The sequence below is a fragment of the Eucalyptus grandis genome, chromosome 3 (assembly GCF_016545825.1).
Source record: "Eucalyptus grandis isolate ANBG69807.140 chromosome 3, ASM1654582v1, whole genome shotgun sequence".
Lineage (NCBI taxonomy): Eukaryota > Viridiplantae > Streptophyta > Magnoliopsida > Myrtales > Myrtaceae > Eucalyptus > Eucalyptus grandis.
Window position 1 is genome coordinate 7,414,645 of NC_052614.1, and position 20,036 is coordinate 7,434,680.

At 39.1% G+C, this 20,036-nt stretch overlaps 1 protein-coding gene across 1 annotated transcript in view; it reads right to left on the reverse strand.

Annotated features, from left to right (window-relative positions):
• Positions 1-20,036, reverse strand: part of LOC104438971 — a 20,476-nt gene continuing 440 nt past the window's right edge. The window contains exon 2 of the mRNA XM_039309256.1: positions 1-840. Within this exon, the coding sequence (XP_039165190.1) occupies positions 1-840 (840 nt within the window). The remainder of the gene's footprint in view (positions 841-20,036) is intronic.

Genomic DNA, 20,036 nt, shown 5'->3' on the forward strand with positions numbered 1-20,036 from the left:
TCAGGGAACTCCTATAAGATCCCTCCTGCTGCGGACGAATTTGGGGACTTTGCGTACCAACTTCACGGTCAAGAGAACAACGTGGCACAGGCAAATAATAGCCATTAATCCAAACCATACCAGCATCGCAATTCTATTTATTTTAATTGCAATACTCAATTCCTGAGCCGGTGTGAAGACCCATATGGTGATGGTATAAGTCGCCCCTGTGAAGGTTATTGCAATCCACATAATCAGCATTGCAATCCATGTGGTAAGCCGACGCCGCTTTAGAGGAAGACCACTTATAAGAACCATAATGGTGCTAAGCGATGCGATGAAACTTATCGTGTTACATATTAGGAAAATATGGTATTTGTCCCGGTAGTTATCTCCCATTATGGACTCGCCCGCAAAATGCGTATCACCAGTCTCATTGGTCTGGGAAACTGCTGGCGAAATGCCACCAGATGGGTTAATACTGCCTGTAACATTTGTTACATATTCGCTCGGGGAATCTCCTTGCCAAAGGCCACCAGGCGGGGTAAGACTGGCTTGGTATGCCACGGCAGCTAGCAATGTCGCTACCACCAATAGAGTCTGATGCATGTTGTTTTGCCATTTTATCTTTCTTTTCCTTTCTTCCTTTTCTCCTATAGGTGGATGGAAGGTCATGACCGTGTTATTGGTGTGGACTGTTTGTCCGGATGAGTTTTGATTCTCTGAAATTTGAGGAACATAATCCCTGATCTCTGAGGCTCTTCCTGCGCTTTCGCCTTGTGCTAATAGGCTGACTGCTGTGAAACCTCTGGAGTTCGTAATGTTCGGGTTCACTCCTTTATTAATCAAGAAGACTATAGTCTGCAGAGAAGTAACAATAGAATGTAGCAGTTGGGATCAGGTTTGAACTAAGCACGCCCATGTTATATCCATTTCAGGATCAACTTTGGCACCAGTGTTTTTTTAGTCCCGTAGTGTTGGTGACTATTACTTGACACCTTCACAAGGGAAACCCATCCCTTATTGAATCTCTTCTGCTACCTCTAGTTTTATGTTCCGTCTAATCTAGATAAAATTAGCATGAAAATAGCGCAAAGTATAAAGTTGTAGTTAATTATCTCGACCAGTTAATTCTTTTCCAAATATCATAACCTTCAATGTAAAAATGGATACTTCTTAGCTACCAAAAATTGATAGGACACCTAGGCATCATAGATAGGAAAATAACACAAATAGTCCATTAATTTTAATTCAATGTGCAATGTCATCTTTATACTTTTCATCATTCAATGTGGTCCTTGAACTATTTTTAAATATTCACTTTAGTCCCTAAACTTTCAAGTTGTTTAATCTAGTCTCTCATTTACCCATAAAAAGTAAAAAAAATCATAATTAATATATTGCTTAAAGTTTTAAAATTCTCAGAAAATTCTCTTATTTCAATTTTTTCCTAAATCAACAAAAAATGACTATCTTTTTATTACTTTTTCACCTTTTTTGACATTTATAAATATTAAGATAGTTCTATTTGCTCATATTTTAACTTATGATCTCTATAGTAACAAAAGTAAAATCTCATTAAAGTTGTATCGGGCTGATACTTCTATTATTTAATTTCCTAATTTACAGATTTAACTAAATTTATTGAGAAAACACGAAACACAAAACCTTGAATTTCTAATCTATCTAAAAATTAGGAATGAGTTTAGATTAATACAAGTACAAGAAAGTCTATAAATATACAAATATCGTTGTTAAATACTCTTATGAGAATACTTATTTTAAAGTTGAAAGGATTATGTATCCAATATAACTCTAACATTTTTCCATTATAGAGATTATAAGTTAAATACACTTAAATGGAACTATAGTTATATTTGTAAAAATAAAAAAAGGTAAAAAGATAATAAAAGGAAAATATTTTTTTTATTTGGGAAATTGATTGAAATAAAAGATATTCTAAAATTTGCGCAATGATGCAATTGTGAAAACTTATAATAGTATCGAATGGCTTATTTGACTTTAGTGTGGAAAGCAAATAAATTAAAAATTAAGAGACTAGATCAAATAAATTAAAAAATTTAGAAACTAGATCAAGTATTTTATGAATTGTTTAAGGACCATGTCAGATAAACTAAAAATCCAAAAATGACTTTGCATATTGAACCAAAGTTTAAGGGCTATTTGTATTATTTTCATCCTAGAACCACCTCTTTTGTTGATAAGCTCACTGAATTTGACTAGTACAGAGTGTCACGCCCCGATCCTCGGACGTGCGCACATCCTTCTCCTTGGTCGATTATAAAATGCGATATCCCAGGACTATGTATCGCCGACCCTTTCTTTCTATTAAGCACATGCGGAAGCAGTTATAAATCCTCAGACAATAAAACAATGGGATAGGAAAGTAGGCCATATTTTTCATATTGAAATTCACAACCACACTTTCATTAACAGACAACTCATAGTATATTTACAATATTATTCACAACATACTTGTCTCACACCTATCTATACTAAGACAGCCGTTCAAAAGAGATGGGATCTCACCCACATCCGGTTATATTCAAGATCCTCTCGTGATCGTCTTCTTCTTCAAAAGTCTTTCTCCCCTTCAGTTCCTCTTCCTTAGCTTCTCCTTAGGGTCCCGAAATGGTTATTCAATAACCAATGAGACCACGCCTCAGCCGAGTCCTACCCCTAAGACTCCGATTAGAAAGCCAATACACTATAGGCCGCTAAACACGGCACGAGTTGAGGATTCTCACATCACCGATCGCCCTCGCATTCCATCTCGCATATTAGTACGCTCAATAGGCATTCAAACAATCACATCACCGATCGAAGGCATCAATCGAATCGACCTAGTCGATTTCATATCGGGCCTCAACCCTTTCAAGAACTAGTGGCTTTACGGTCCCACCCGACCCTCTCAAGAACTAGTGGCTTTACGGTCCCCACCCGACCCTCTCAAGAACTAGTGGCTTTACGGTCCCACCCGACCTTTTCAAGAACTAGTGGCTTTACGGTCCCACCCGACCCTCTCAAGAACTAGTGGCTTTACGGTCCCACCCGACCCTCTCAAGATTCAATTCAAGAATAAATCTTAAATTCACTCATAAATTACTTTAGCACCAAATAAAGCTCAAATAAATAAATGGACTGCACCACGACAATCAGCACGAAATTCCGGCACCGCCATCCTTGTTGAATTTCCGGAAAAATAAATAATTAAATAATTAATTTCGAAAATTAAATAAATAATTATAAAAATCCAATTTAGGCTTATAATGCCGAATTGGATACCGAGACAAGCCCGGAAAATTACCGAGACTCGCTCCATAAATAACATGGCATGTCTACTTGCTAATGTCTATTTCTAACCACCTAACATGCATCATTAAGTCTCTAATTTAATTGATCTAAACTAATCTAACCACCTAATTGCATTTAATTAAATCTAACCAACCCCTAAGCATATTTAGCAAACTAAGAGCTTTAGTGAGTAAAAACTCACTTGACAAAAGCGGAGATCGAATCACCGCAACGGCGACACGACGGCCGAAATCGGATTTTCGACAACACCGGCGGGCTTGACCGGGCCTTAGGCTTAGCCCAACAAATCTCAGCCCAACTGAGATTTGTTCTTGCTTTTGGGCCAGACCCAAGTTGGGTTGGGCCTGCTGAAATGGACTTGACCAATTAATTCACTTGGATTGGACTGGGCTTGAAGACTGCAGGAGATGGGCCTCAGTAAAATTCTGTTGATGGGCTGCTGGACAAAGACTTCGCAGGCTTCATGGCTGAAGAAGAAGGCCCAAAGAGGCTGCTGGTTCTGTTGAAATCAATTCGTGGGCTTCAATGGCCCAACTGCTGGCTGTTGGACCGAAGACAGAAGCAGCTTCGGTGGCTGAGCTGGGGAAGACGTGGCCACGGATTTGCTTCGTGGAAGACCTCGCGGACGAAGGTAGCTGGCAGGCGTTCTTCTTCGCTGAACGCTGACCAAGCTTGAGACTTGACCGAATGATGAAGAGAGCCCACGCAGAAGCAGCTTGGACGCGCGGACGGCGAAGCAGCTGCGGCAATTTTCGTTGGTCTTCGATGGATTTTGGTGTTGGCCGAAGAAGAGGCAGCTGTCGCACGTTGGCTGAGCAAGGGTCAACGTTGGTGCTTCAAGTGATTTCAATGGCAACTCCGTGGGGAAGGAAACGCTGGCAGAGACGTGCGGTTTGGTGGGGTGTGGAGCTGGCGTGAGTGGCCGACCAGCTCGGTGGGATCGTGGCTTCAAGTGGTCAACCAAGAACTTCACGCGGTGGGGAAATTGACCAAGACGTGGGCTGATGAAGAACAAACACGGAGCAGCTCCAGTGAAGATCCCGTGAGCTGGTTTCTTGGTGGATCGGTCTTCAGTGGACGCTGGGTTGCAGTCGTTTACGGGGCAGAGAAGTGGAGTTGAAGAAGACACGCGGAGGAGGCTTTGCTGGGCTGGACTTCGACCGAAAGAAAATGAAGCAGAAGCTGAGACCGCAGAGTTAAAATGAAGAGGAGCCGTGCGTGAGGAAGAAGATAAGAGAGAGGGTGGGCCATCTCGCTAATTTTCCACAAGAAATATCTTTCAACAATCAATCTGCGCCAAGATTAAACCTCCGCTTCATTGCGCCACACCAACAACTCTCACAACTTCTCAATCGGTCAAATTTAAAAAGGAGGATGATACGAATTTCACCATTTGACTTCAATTTCTCCAATAAATTCCCAAATGGAGGTCCAAATTCGACGTAGAAAATCCCAAATGATTTTCTATAAATCCCCGACACACAACGGCTTAATCTGAAAGTCCAATTTCCCATTAATTTAGCCAATCTGAACTTTTGCCAATTTCCGCGACGTCCGAACCTAATTTCCGTAACATTTCTGAATCTCCGAAAATCTTCCGAGACCGAGTTGATGCTCCTAAAATTTATCAGTGATATCACCAAAACTTCACTTTCCGAAATCGGACTCGAATGGTGGTTAATTTTCATTCGGCGCGTTTTTAGCGTGACCTAGACTATCGGGTAGTTTTCTAACTTTTACAAGGACCAAGTGGCCCATTTTCTTCGAGCCACTATGAACCCACTCGACTCAATGGCGACTCTTGATTGTCGTGAAAATCTCGAGGGCTCAAGTACGGCCAACACAGTACCAAACGACGAAAATCAAATTAGTGCCGGGTCGACGAGAATTTTCCAATTTAGTGAAGTCACCCACGATCGGCCACACATCTCGCCGAACCGACCCTATCTCCGATCTCACTTCGATCTTTAGTCACGTGCGATCGACCTCTAGAGATGAACACGGCCGAAAAGTCGATTCCTGGTCGGACTCTCAAGTCTATTGCCTTAATATTCTTTAATGGCTTACCCAGCTACTTTCTAGTTATCTCGAGAGTGATCGCCCCGAGAACAACCCTATAGACACGTCAATGAAATGCCCGATTTATTCAAAAGAAAGACAGGGTTGAAAATTTGGGATGTCACACAGAGATGAGTTGTATGAACATACCTCAGCTTGTCTATCGCCAATAGCCAAATGCAAAATTGTGTTGCCATCTTCATCCCCAAATTGATGAACTGTTCATTGCCCAAGATATCTATCAAAAGCTTCAAAGCTTCTAGTCTGTTATGCTTCACGCATAAATGCAGGATCGTCTGGCCATGTTCAATGACACTACGGGCGGCATCAGGTCTTGCTCCAACCAAGTTTTCCAACACATTCACATGCCCTTTCATGGCTGCAACATGAAGAGGATTTCTTTTGTATTTGTCACAGTAGGAACATGTATCTGGGTAGGCTCTTACCAAGCTTTCCACTATGTTAAGGTACCCTTTTGCTGCGGCAAGATGAAGAGGCGTTGAACCCTGAGAATCTTGCACACTTGCCATCTCGGCCTTCTGAGCTAGGATATCTTTCACGAAATCCAACTGTCCAAGCATGGCTGCAATGTGCAGAGGAGTCTCAGTGTGATTCCCAATCATGACTCTGTCAAGAAGTAATTTGTCCGTTTTTAGCAACTCAAGCAAAGACGGCACATTTCCTTTGACAGCGGCTTCATAGAGCTCAGACTCCATGTTCGGACCTTCAAAAAGAGGATTTCAAAATACTACCTCCTCCATTGGAAGACTTAAATAATATTGTCACAACCAAGTCAACCATCTCAATAGTCTTTGACGAAGACCGAAAAACGAATGGTAGATATCTCTTGACTGCAAGTATGTGACTCAAGTCTCGCATATGTCTTAGTACGTCAGATAAGGTTTACTCTTGGAGCTTTGTCGTGGATAAGGATTCACCTGTTGGTCATTTTCTGGCGAGTCTCGTCCCCATTTGGTCCTATATAGCTCAAGTTTGCACGTGTAACATGTCTCGATTGAGCCATGACATCCTTGGATCATGTAAAGCAGCCACACTTTATCTATGCAAATTATTGTGGACTCACTTCGTTTGCACAAACATGTATATTTTGTTAGGACATGAATTTCATCCATATGTGAGAAATAATTTTTGCACTAACGCTCACTCAATCGGAATGAGCTGTAACCTAGGCACTTCTAGACAAATTATTCTGCCATACGGGTGTGTTTGGATGATAATTACAGATGAGCGATAGGATCATTGTCCCATTCAGAGATTCAGGGTACGTATGGCTCTATAAAAATGCCGTACGCGGGAGCACGTGGCCTGGTTCCGCCGGCGTCCGGCCAGCTGCTCCGGTCACGTTGGCCACCTGCCCCGGTCATGTCGCTCTGCTCTGCTCCTCTGCTACTCTGCACTGTCTGCCCTGATGTGGGGATTCGCCAGTCGGCCATTTTTAGCCGAGCTCATCTATATTTTGTCCTATATAGGTCAAGTTCAGACTTAGATGTCCCACTGGAGCCATGATGTGCTTTTGATGTTGTAAAGCAGTCACATTCTATCTGTGCAAATTGTCGTAAAAATGAATTACTTTTGAAAAGACATGAATTTACTGATTTATCAGAAATAATTTTTGCGCTTATGCTCGATCAATTGGAATGAATTGTGACCTAGGAACTTTCATAGAAATTATTCTACTATATGGGTGTGTTAGGAAATAGAAACAAATGAGCAATAGTATCACTAGCACATTAGAAGTTGGCTTTCTCACCATGGTAATCCCAAGTGATTTCAAGCTTGCAAATAGTTTGCTCACCGGAGGCATCAGCCTTGCTATACCTCCAAAATGCCGCCAAAGAGAGTTACTCTTCTTTCTTCCATTAAAATTTCAAAGATTGAGGACCATAAGTTCCTGATTGATTTGATCAGTCATGAAAGTCCTCAATGGTACAAGGCAGGGAAATAAATCACGGAGAATATATATGCCTACCACCACAGGAATGGTTTTCTTATTTAAATAAAGAAGCCCAGGATGATTGTGTACACAAACGTTTGACAAATGTCACTCATGACTCTATATGTAACGATTCGGTCTCGATGAGGGCGAGAGGATCGCTAGAAGCCGTAGATTTTGAACAAAAGCCGGCTCTTGCAAAACTTCTAAGATGGTGAAGAGGGCAAATATGAGCTGAATTGTGCATTAAATAGAAGCAAAGCGATTATGGGGTATATATGTTAAAATTGATAGCAAGTTTTAATTTGGAACTCCAAAGTTAAATATGTTCAAATTAGAATGCTACTAGGATGTGTGACTCCTTGAAAAGTAAATGTCCGTACGTTAAAGGACACACTGTGGGATTTACTATGGTACGGGCCAAAAAAAAGATAATACTTTGAGTGAGTTAATTTAAGGATGATATAATATGGTATTAGGGTGGAACTCTCTCCAACAGGTGTATGGTTTAGGGACAAACCACACGCAAGTTGGTGGGCCCATAATGACTCCATTTGATGAGGGTGGGGAGTAGTCGCCAGAACAAAGGGACTCGGATAATGAGCGGCTTGTAGTAGGTTTTAGGATGGCAGAGGGGCGAAAATGAATCGAACTATGTATTGAATCGAGGAAAAGCAATTTTGGGAAGTATGTGCACGCTCGTGAAATTTGGAGGGGACGAGCAAAACAAACAATAACTGGAGTGAATTAATTTAAGGATGTCTCACTATATATCTACTCAAACTTGGCATCATATAGGTTATAGACACTTGGAATCTACCTGCAACTATTTCTTAAGGGAATCAAGAAGAAACCTGCAATCTCTTCTTCAAATGTGTGTTTTGGCAAATCGAAATTTAATTTGTTTGGAAGTCCCTGCCGTAGATTGCCCTAAGGAAGCTCCATTCTCCTTTGATTGTCGCTTCTCTCAATGCTTCATTGTGACGATGTTCTTCCCAAAAACCATGACCAGACTTTTTCTCAACTGCTATAGTGAAATTATAGCCTTCTCCATGGAAATCCGAGAAATGCAACTCCCGAGAAATGCAACTCTCATTTTAAAAAGTTTTAGAAATGATGGAAATACAAGAAAAGCAACTTTCTCTTTAGAAAAGTTTCTTAAAAAAGTTTTAGACAAGATGGAAATCTGAGAAAAGCGATTCTCTTTTTAGAAACGTTTTTGGCATGAAGTGGGCAACCCTGAGTTACTCATTACAGTTACATGATATTGCCAAGAATCAATCATTTAAAAAAAAGTTTTAGACATGATGGAAATGCGTACAAAAGCAACTTTCTTTTTAGAAAAGTTTCTTAAAAAAGTTTTAGACAAGATGAAAATATGAGAAAAGCGATTCTCTTTTAGAAACGTTTTTGGCGTGACGTGGCAACCCTGAGTTACTCATTATTGTTACATGATATTGCCAAGAATCAATCATTTGCACTCTGCATCACCCTTGCCTGGTTCATCCAAAGGTCCTAGAATGTGAGGTAAGGGAAAGATTCTTCAAGTTCGTGTGAGGACACAATCTATATATAAACAGAGGCTATTCCTTCATATGTTCGGTGGATTAATTCACAGATACGGCTTTTGCCCCACGTATGTCTTCTTGCATGTTTGCGCAAGTGTGTTAAAACTTTAGATTGGCTGATTTGAGCAGCAAGAATGTCGAGCATAAGAATCTCCTATATCATAATGGAAGATTTTTTTGAAGAATTATGCGCTGATATTAGACTCTAAGTGGATAAAACATAATGTCATAGTCCCCTTTGGCCTTCTCACAATGTTAGACATGATTGGCTAAGATCGATGACCATGATTTTCTACGGCACTTTCGCCAGCAATCAAAGATATATGAACATCATTCCTTTCCTTTTTCTTTCACATTTGGACATGTATGAACGCGTGACTTTGACCTGCATAGACCTAATGCAAGTAGCGTCACCACCAAATGGTCCATGGATTTATCCCAATTCCCTAGACGCTGCATGTCAACTTCAAAAGCTTATGCTATAGTCTTATTTGGGCCTGCACATTACCTAATTCTTCAAGAGGATTATTCAACTTATGGATTATGTTAGAAGATGCTTAGAGTGCATTTACGATTAGTCTTCCTACCAAAAGAGTCGCAAAGTTTTGAGCATATGAATCTACTATATCATAATTGAAGCTTTTTGAAGAATTATGCATTGATACTAGACTCTTAATAGATAGATGTAGTGTCATAGTCACCGAGGCCTTTAATCAATGTTAGACATGATTAGCTAAGATCAATGGCCATAATTCTTCACGGTACTTTTGCTGAACAATTAGAGATAGATCAACATCAGTCCTCTCATTTTCTTTCCAATATGGACATGTGTGAACGCGTGACCTTGACCTACATAGACCAAATGCAAACGGTGTCACCACAAAATAGTTCCCAACTGTATCCCTCGATTCCCTAAAAGCAGCATGTCAACTTCAAAGACTTCTATTATAGTCTTATTTGAGCCCGCGCATTACCTGATTCTTCCGGGGGATTATTCAACTTTATGGATTGTGTTAGGAAGATGCTTGAGTGCATTTACGATTAGTCTTCCCACCAAAATAGTCGCAAAAGTTTTGAGCATATGAATCTACCATATATTTTGAAGAAATCCGTATTGACATTATACTGTAATATATAGGTGTAGTGTCATAGTCTAGAGGCCTTCACGCAATGTTAGACATGATTAGCTAAGATCAATGACCATAATTTTCTATTGTACTTTCGCCGAGCAATTAGAGATATACCAACATCATGTTTTTCCTTTCTTTTCGAATATGGACAGTGTGACTTTGAGTTACATGGACTAAATGCAAATAGTGTCACCACAAAATGGTCCCCAACCATATCCTCCAATTCCCCTAAAGCAGCATGTCAACTTCAAAGACTTCTATTATAGTCTTGAGCCTCCACATTACCTGATTCTTCTGCAGGGATTATTAGACTTAATGAATTGTGTTAGGAAGATGCTTGAAATGAGCAATAGTGTCATAAGTGCATTCCCAATTAGTCTTCCTACCAAAATAGTCGGAAATAATTTAGAGCCAGCAAAAAAATAAAGCTTAATGAGTGATCAGCAGTCTTGCTATAAATTTGATTGCTCATTTCTGTTCAAAAAACAATTAACATTTGAAGGTATGATCAGCAAAAAGAAATGATCATAAATTGAAGAAGGGAAAGATATTTTATGAACAGCAAGATAATATCAGGATGTCGTCACTAATAATTATCCAGCATTATCATAATTTTCTTCAATTAGTCAAAATTGGTAGTTGACTATTTTGTATTATTCCATTTAGCAATAACTTCCTTTCATATTTCATAACTCGACGATGGAATTGCTAAATAATCATTCTAGGGTAATTTTCTCAACTAGTCATAACTTGTAGTTCCTATCCTTAATAATTATCCCTCCAGCAATTGTAATTTGCCCGAAATCATCACGATCTCAATCCCATGTCCAATTAGTACTTTCCCTTTGTGGTAATTGAGCTAATGCAGTTTGATACAAAAATTCCTATCACATGGCAATAAACTATTGGGGTAATAAGATACTTGAAATTGTCATAAGAGGCACATAATCAATTATTGACATTGATAATCGTAAATCACAGTAAGTCCGTGTAGATGGTAGTGAGTTCTCTACTTTTATAGATAGTAAATTACCTCAAGTTATAGTAAGCTCAAAAGATCATAATGATCATAATTTTATCGAGAAATCTAAGCAACCTAAAGTTTACATTCTATTTTCCTATTCTTAGTAAATCTACATAGATAATCCTTCAAATTCGTAATCAATGGATCCTGTCCATAAGTAATAATCCTTTCGACCATCGTGATTTTCTGTAATTAATCGTAAAATTTGCAATTCCACTGGAACAAACTTCCTTAATTATCGATAAATTACCACTTTAATATGTTTAGGTTACACTAAATAAAATTGATCCCATGGCAGAAATTTTGGACTTTAAATCCAATAAGTCATTCTTTTTTTTTTAATAAAACAGCCATCCATTATACATCTAAACTCCCATCTTATCCGACAAAAAAAAAAAAAAACTCCCATCTTTTCCATAAATTCAACACAATTAAAACATTTGTTGTTTTCACAAGCATATACCGTACTCTAATGCATCGTAGCTAAGTTGAACTCTCTCCAACAGGTGTATGGTTTAGGACAAACCACACGCGTTGGTGGGCCCATAATGACTCCATTTGATGAGGGTGGGGAGTAGTCGCAGAACAAAGGACTCGGATAATGAGCGGCTTGTGGTAGGTTTTTAGGATGGCAGAGGGGGCGAAATGAATCGAACTATGTATTGAATCGAGGAAAAGCAATTTTGGGAAGTATGTGCACGCTCGTGAAATTTGGAGTGGGGACGAGCAAAACAAACAATAACTGGAGGAATTAATTTAAGGATGTCTCACTATATATCTACTCAAACTTGGCATCATAGATAGGTTATAGACACTTGGAATCTACCTGCAACTATTTCTTAAGGGAATCAAGAAGAAAACCTGCAATCTCTTCTTCAAATGTGTGTTTTGGCAAATCGAAATTTAATTTGTTTGGAAGTCCCTGCCGTAGATTGCCCTAAGGAAGCTCCCATTCTCCTTTGATTGTCGCTTCTCTCTCAATGCTTCATTGTGACGATGTTCTTCCCTAAACCATGACCAGACTTTTTCTCAACTGGGTTATAGTGAAATTATAGCCTCTCCATGGAAATCCGAGAAATGCAACTCCCGAGAAATGCAACTCCCTCATTTAAAAAAAGTTTTAGAAATGATGGAAATACAAGAAAAGCAACTTTCTTTAGAAAAGTTTCTTAAAAGTTTTAGACAAGATGGAAATCTGAGAAAAGCGATTCTCTTTTAGAAACGTTTTTTTGCATGAAGTGGGCAACCCTGAGTTACTCATTACAGTTACATGATATTGCCAAGAATCAATCATTTAAAAAAAGTTTTAGACATGATGGAAATGCGTACAAAAAGCAACTTTCTCTTTAGAAAAGTTTCTTAAAAAAGTTTTAGACAAGATGAAAATATGAGAAAAGCGATTCTCTTTTAGAAACGTTTTTGGCGTGACGTGGGCAACCCTGAGTTACTCATTATTGTTACATGATATTGCCAAGAATCAATCATTTGCACTCTGCATCACCCTTGCCTGGTTCATCCAAAGGTCCTAGGAATGTGAGGTAAGGGAAAGATTCTTCAAGTTCGTGTGAGGACACAATCTATATATAAACAGAGGCTATTTCTTCATATGTTCGGTGGATTAATTCACAGATACGGCTTTTTGCCCCACGTATGTCTTCTTGCATGTTTGCGCAAGTGTTAAAACTTTAGATTGGCTGATTTGAGCAGCAAGAATGTCGAGCATAAGAATCTCCTATATCATAATGGAAGATTTTTGAAGAATTATGCGCTGATATTAGACTCTAAGTGGATAAACATAATGTCATAGTCCCCGAGGCCTTCTCACAATGTTAGACATGATTGGCTAAGATCGATGACCATGATTTTCTCGGCACTTTCGCCGAGCAATCAAAGATATATGAACATCATTCCTTTCCTTTTTCTTTCAAATTTGGACATGTATGAACGCGTGACCTTGACCTGCATAGACCTAATGCAAGTAGCGTCACCACCAAATGGTCCATGGATTTATCCCCCAATTCCCTAGACGCTGCATGTCAACTTCAAAAGCTTCTGCTATAGTCTTATTTGGGCCTGCACATTACCTAATTCTTCAAGAGGATTATTCAACTTTATGGATTATGTTAGGAAGATGCTTAGAGTGCATTTACGATTAGTCTTCCTACCAAAAGAGTCGCAAAGTTTTGAGCATATGAATCTACTATATCATAATTGAAGCTTTTTGAAGAATTATGTATTGATATTGATACTAGACTCTTAATCGATAGATGTAGTGCCATAGTCACTGAGGCATTTACCAATGTTAGACATGATTAGCTAAGATCAATGGCCATAATTCTCTACGGTACTTTTGCTGAGCAATTAGAGATATATCACATCATTCCTCTCCTTTTCTTTCGAATATGGACATGTGTGAATGCATGACCTTGATCTACATAGACCAAAAGCAAACAGTGTCACCACAAAATGGTTCCCAACTGTATCCCTCAATTCCCTAAAAGCAGTATGTCAACTTCAAAGACTTTATTATAGTCTTATTTGAGCCCACGCATTACCCGATTCTTTAGGGGGATTATTCAACTTTATGGATTGTGTTAGGAAGATGCTTGAGTGCATTTACGATTAGTCTTCCTACCAAAATAGTCGCAAAATTTTCAGCATATGAATCTACTATATCATAATTGAAGTTTTTCAAGAAATACATATTCATATTAGACTCTTTATAGATAGGTGTGGTGTCATAGTCCCAGAGGCTTGCATACAATGTTAGACATGATTAGCCAAGATGAATGACCATAATTTTCTCCGGTACTTTCAGCAATTAAAGATATATCAACATCATGCTTTTCCTTGCTTTCCGAATATGGACAGTGTGAACACGTGACCTTGACCTACTTAGACCACAAAATGGTTTGCAGCTGTATCCCCAATTCCCTAAAAGCAGCATGTCAACTTCAAAGACTTCAATTATAGTCTTATTTGAGCCTGCACACTACTTGATTCTTCTGGAGGGATTATTCAACCTCATGAATTGTGTTAGAGATGCTTGAAATGAGCAATAGTGTCATAAGTGCATTCCCAATTAGTCTTCCTACCAAAATAATCGGAAATGATTTAGAGCTAGCAAAGAAATAAAGCGTAATGAGCAATCAGCAGTCTTGCTATAAATTTGATTGCCCAATTCTGTTGAAAAACCAATTAACATTTGAAGGTATGATCAACAAAAAGAAATGATCATAAATTGAAGAAGAGAAAGATAATTTATGAACAGCAAGATAATATCAGGATGTCGTCACTATTCATAATTTTCTTCAATTAGTCAAAATTGGTAGTTGACTATTTTGTATTATTCCAGTATTAGCAATAACTTCCTTTCATATTTCATAACTAGACGATGGAATTACTAAATAATCATTCTAGGGGTAATTTTCCTCAACTAGTCATAACTTGTAGTTCCTGTCTTTAATAATTATCCCTCCAGCACTTGTAATTTGCCCGAAATCATCACGATCTCGATCCCATGTCCGATTAGTACTTTCCCTTTGTTTGGTAATTGAGCTAATACAGTTGGAACAAAAATTTCTTATCACATGGCAATAAACTATTGGGATAATAAGATACTTGAAATTGTCATAAGAGGCACAAACTTATAATCAATTATTGACATTGATAATCTTAAATCAGTCGCAAGTCTGTGTAGATGGTAGTGAGTTCTCTACTTTTATAGATAGTAAATTACCTCAAATTATCGTAAGCTCAAAAGATCATAATGATCATAATTTTTATCGAGACATCTAAGCAACCTAAAGTTTACTTTCTATTTTCCTATTCTTAGTAAATCTACATAGATAATCCTTCAAATTCGTAATCAATGGATCCTGTCCACAAGTAATAATCCTTTTGACCATCGTGATTTTCCGTAATTAATCGTAAAATTTGCAATTCCACTGGAACAAACTTCCTTATTACCACTTTATGGTGTTTAGGTTACACTAAATAAAATTGATCCGATGGCTGAAATTTTTGGACTTTAAATCCAATGTCATTCTTTTTTTGAACTGCCACAAATCAAATCAAATAAAACAGCTATCCACTATACATCTAAACTCCCATCTTTCCATAAATTCAACACAATTAAAATATTTATTGTTTTCGCAAGCATATACCATACTTTAATGCATCGTAGCTGTTGTCTAATCGGCACACTGAACAAAGCATGCACTGTATAGCATCTCCTTTTATGGCCTTAGGTCTCAGGGTGCTTCTTCTGTAACAAACACATTTGCAGCTATATACAGCCACTAAACCGTATGATCCTCTGGCCTGCGTTCTGTCGAGGCTTTGTGGACGAATTCCAGAACCTTGCATACCAATTTCAGGATTAAACGAAGCGACACAAAAAAAGAAGAGCCATCAACCCAACCCATGTTAGCACCACAAGTCCAATTGCACCAATGAAAGTTTTCAGTTCGCTTGCTGGTGAAGACAAATACAAAGATGGCATAAGTTGCCATTGCGAAGCTTATCGCAACCCACATAATCAGCATTACAATCCTCGTGGTGATCCAATGCCGCTTGGAGGAAGACCACTTATGAAAAGCACAAGGATACTAAGCGATGCAATGAAGCTGTTATATGTTCTGTTAAAAAAAAAAAAAAAGCTGTTATATGTTAAGAAATTCTTGCACGCATTCAGGAACTCATCTGTCATTACAGATTCACTCGCAGTATGAAAAGGTGCAGTGTTCCGAATCGAATCTTCTTCAGATTCACTCATAAAATCTCCTTCCCAAAGGCCACCAGGTTGGGTAATGCTGGCTTGGAATGTCATGGCAGCTAGCAATGTCACTATCACCATTAGCGTCTTATGCATATTGCCTTCTCACTTTCTCTTTTTTTTTCCTCACTTTCGGCGAATGCTGTGAAACCTCTGGAGTTCTTAATGTTTGGTTTAACTCCTTTTATTAGTCGAGAAGAGCATGGTCTGTAGAGGAGTAACATCAAAAATGTATCAGTCAAATTTGATCTAGACAACCCCATGTTACGTACTTTTCAGGATTAACTTTGCTACTAGCGTTTTTCAGTCCTCTAGTCTTTGTGACTATTATTTGATGCCTTGAGAAGGGATACTCGTCCCTTGATGAAACTCTTTTGCTATCTCCGATTCTATGTTCCTTCTGATCTAGATAAAATAAGTATCAAAATTGTGTGAAGTGTAAAGTCGTAGTTTAGTATATGGACCAACGACTTCCTTCTTTTTTAAATATCATGACCTACAATGGATATCTTTTAGCTTCCGAATATTTCTAGGACATTAATGTATCTTAGAATCGCCTTTTTTTTTATTATTAATAAGCTCACTGAATTTGACTAGTGCAGAGGCTTGGTTGTACAAACATACCTTGGTTTCTCTATTTGCAGTAGCCAAATGCAAAATCATGTAGTCATATCTGTCCCTCAAGTTGATGAACTGATCATCGCCAAGATAACTATCAAAAGTTTCAAAGCTTCTAGTCTATTATGCATCACGCATAAATGCAGGATTATCTGGCCATGTTCGACAACACTATGGGCTGCATTAGGTCTCGCTGGACCAAGTATTCCAACATATCCATGGCCTTTCATGGTCGCGAGAGGGTTTCTTTCGTATTTGTTATGGATAGTTGACTCTTAACAAGCATGCCACGATGTTAGGGGATCTTTTTGCTACTCGAGATGAAGAGGGAATCTTGCTCTCTTGCCAGCTCGGCCTTCTGAGTTAGGACCTCTTCCACGAAATCCAAGCGTCCAAGCGTGGTTGCAATGTGTAGAGGATGCTCGTTATGTTTTTTGGTCATGATTCTATCAAGAAGTAGTTTATCTTTTGTGAGCAACTCAAGCAGATAATGCACATTCCCTTTCACGGCAGCTACGTAGAGCTTGGACTCTATGTTTGGATCTCTAAAAAGAGATTTTCAGAGTACTCTTCCTCCATTTTGAAACTTGAATAAATACTATCATAACCATGTCAGCTTACGCTAGGGCTTGACGGAGACCGAAAATGATCGGCAGATCTTTCTCGTCAGCAATTATTTGGCGCAATTCCGCAAATGTCCTAGAATGTCAGAAAAGGTAATGATTCTTGGAGACTTAGTGGGGTATGTGAGGATTCGGCTGTCGGCCATTTTCTGCCGAGTCTCGTCTCGTCTCCATTGGTCCTATACAGGTCGAGTTCGCACACGTAAGATGTCCTGTTGGAGCCATGCCGTCCTTTGATGATGTAAAGCAGCCACGCTCTATTCATGCAAATTGTAATGAATTACTTTGAAAGGACATGAATTTCATCGGTATGGGAATTATAATTTTTACACCAACGCACGCTCAATCGTAATGAGCCGTAACTAGGCACTTCAGAAAAATTATTCTGCCATATGGGTGTGTTAGGACAGAAACAAATGAGCACTAGTATCATTGGCACATTAGGAATCGGCCTTCCTCAGTATGGTAAAATTCCAAGTGATTTTGAGCTTGCCAATAGTTTAAGCTCAATATGGAGGCTATGCCTCCAAATTCCCAAAGAGAGTTGATCTTCTCTTTCTTCCAATTAAAAAATTCAAAGATTGAAGGACCATAAGTTTGATTGATTTGATCAGTCTCAAAAGGCCTAAATGGTGCTACGCAGGGAAATGAATCGCATAGAATGTATACCCTTGCCACCACAGAAATGGTTTTCTTATTTAGATGAAGAAGCCCAGGATGATTGAACGCCTGACCTTGACCTACATAAATCAAATGCGAATAGTGTCACCACCAAATGGTCCACAGGTGTATCCCCCAATTCCCTAAACGCAGCATGTCAACTTCAAAAGCTTATGCTATAGTCTTATTTGGACCTGCACGTTACCAAATTCTTCAATAGGATTATTCAACTTTTATAGATTGTGTTAGGAAGATGCTTGAGTGCATTTACAATTAGTCCTTCCTACCAAAATAATCCTGAAATGTTGAGCATATGAATCTATTATATCATAATTGAAGTTTTTTGAAGAATTATGTATTGATATTAGGCTCTTTAATAGATAGACATAGTGTCATATTCCCTACAATGTTAGACATGATTAGCTAAGATAAATGACCATAATTTTCTATGGTACTTTTGCTGAGCAATTGACATCATGCTTTTCCTTTCTTTTCGAACAGGGACATGTGTGGACACGTGACCTTGACCTACATAGACTAAATGCAAATAGTGTCAACACAAATGCACACAATGCTAGACATGATGAGCTAAGATCAATGACCATAATTTTCTATGGTACTTTTGCCGAGCAATCAGAGATATATCAACATCATACTTTTCCTTTCTTTTCAAATAGGGACGTGTGGACACATAACCTTGACCTACATAGACTAAATGCAAACAGTTTCAGCGCAAAGGCACGCGATGTTAGACAAGATCAATTATCATAACTTTCTACGGTACTTTTGACGAGCAATAAGAGATGCATCAACATTATGCTTTTTCCTTTCTTTTCGAAGAGGACATGTGTGAATGCGTGACCTTGACCTCCATAGACTAAATGCAAACAGTGTCACCACAAAACGGTCCCCAGCTGTAATCCCCTGATTCCCTGAAAGCAGCATGTCAACTTCATAGATTTCTATTGGTCTTATTTGAGCCTGCACATTGCCTGATTCTTCAAGAGCATTATTTGACTTTATGAATTGTGTTAGGAAGATGCTTGAAATGAGCAAGTTTCATACGTGCATCTGCAATTAGTCTTCCTACCAAAATAGTCAAATGATTTAAATCTAGCAAAAGATTAAGCACAAGGAGGAATCAGCAGCAGTCTTGCTATACATTTGATTGCCCATCTATGTTCGAAAACCAATTGACATTTGAAGATATGATCAGCAAAAAGAAATGATCATAAATTGGAGAAGGGAAAGCCAAAATTGTCCGAATCAATTTGACCTGTTGAGTTGCTTCCCAGAAAGAAAGAGCAAGAAAACCAAGTTATGTGACTTTAAGCAGGTTACGTACTCGGATCACTTGCTCCAATGCATTCAGAAACATGGCAAAGAATTCTTGAAATTGTTTTGATTCTTCCTCACGTGACATGGGTAAAAATTTGTCGGCACATAATCTCTATATTGACTTTCATTTTTTAACAGCGGAGGTGAACGGTGTACATTAGAGGACAGAGAGCCGCCGGCGCCCATCGCGAGGATGTATTAGGGCGACTTTGGTTCGGCCATCCCATGATGTGGATTTTGATCCTATCCATCGTGTCGATGGCTGTAGTGAGGACTTCTCTTATGTCGCTGTGTTCTTAGCAGTGTATTAGCCCTTCAGAGCACGCATTCGAAGGCATTAGGCTTTTTTGCCGACTAGGATATCTGGGAACCTGGCACAAGGGATATTTAAATGCCAAAATCGAGTAAAAATGGATCAATTAAGTGTTAAATGGCAAAGAAAATCTGGCAAAATCTGACGTGACGATTTTCTAGCAAGACAAGTCAAGTTTTACTGCTGATGTGAGGATTAATTAAACAAAAATTTAAAGCTTAATTTTAAATTGAAGAAGAAGAAGAGGAAGATGGAGATTGTAGGCGGCGAGGGATTAGCCCTCATCGTTGCCTCCCCATTGGGGTTGTCGGACCAGGGCCAGCGACCCAAGCCGACTCACGACGCAGACCTATGAGCCCTCACCTAGATCCCGAGGCCAGCTAGCTATTGACGACCCTGGCCTTGAGCGAGCAGGGCTGATGACCCCTTGCCGAATCTTGGAGGGGGCTGCGACCCTCGCCTTAGATCTGGGTGAGGGCTCACAAGCCCTCTCCGACTCCAGCCGACTGGGTTGCCGACCACCTGTTAGGGCCAAACGACCCCAGCCCGACCCTTCCCCAATGTCGCCAACCTTTCGCCTTCCAGAATCTCCATCTTCCTTCCTTTTTTTGTCATTTTGCCTTTAGTTGAATTTTAATATAAATATTAATTAAACTAA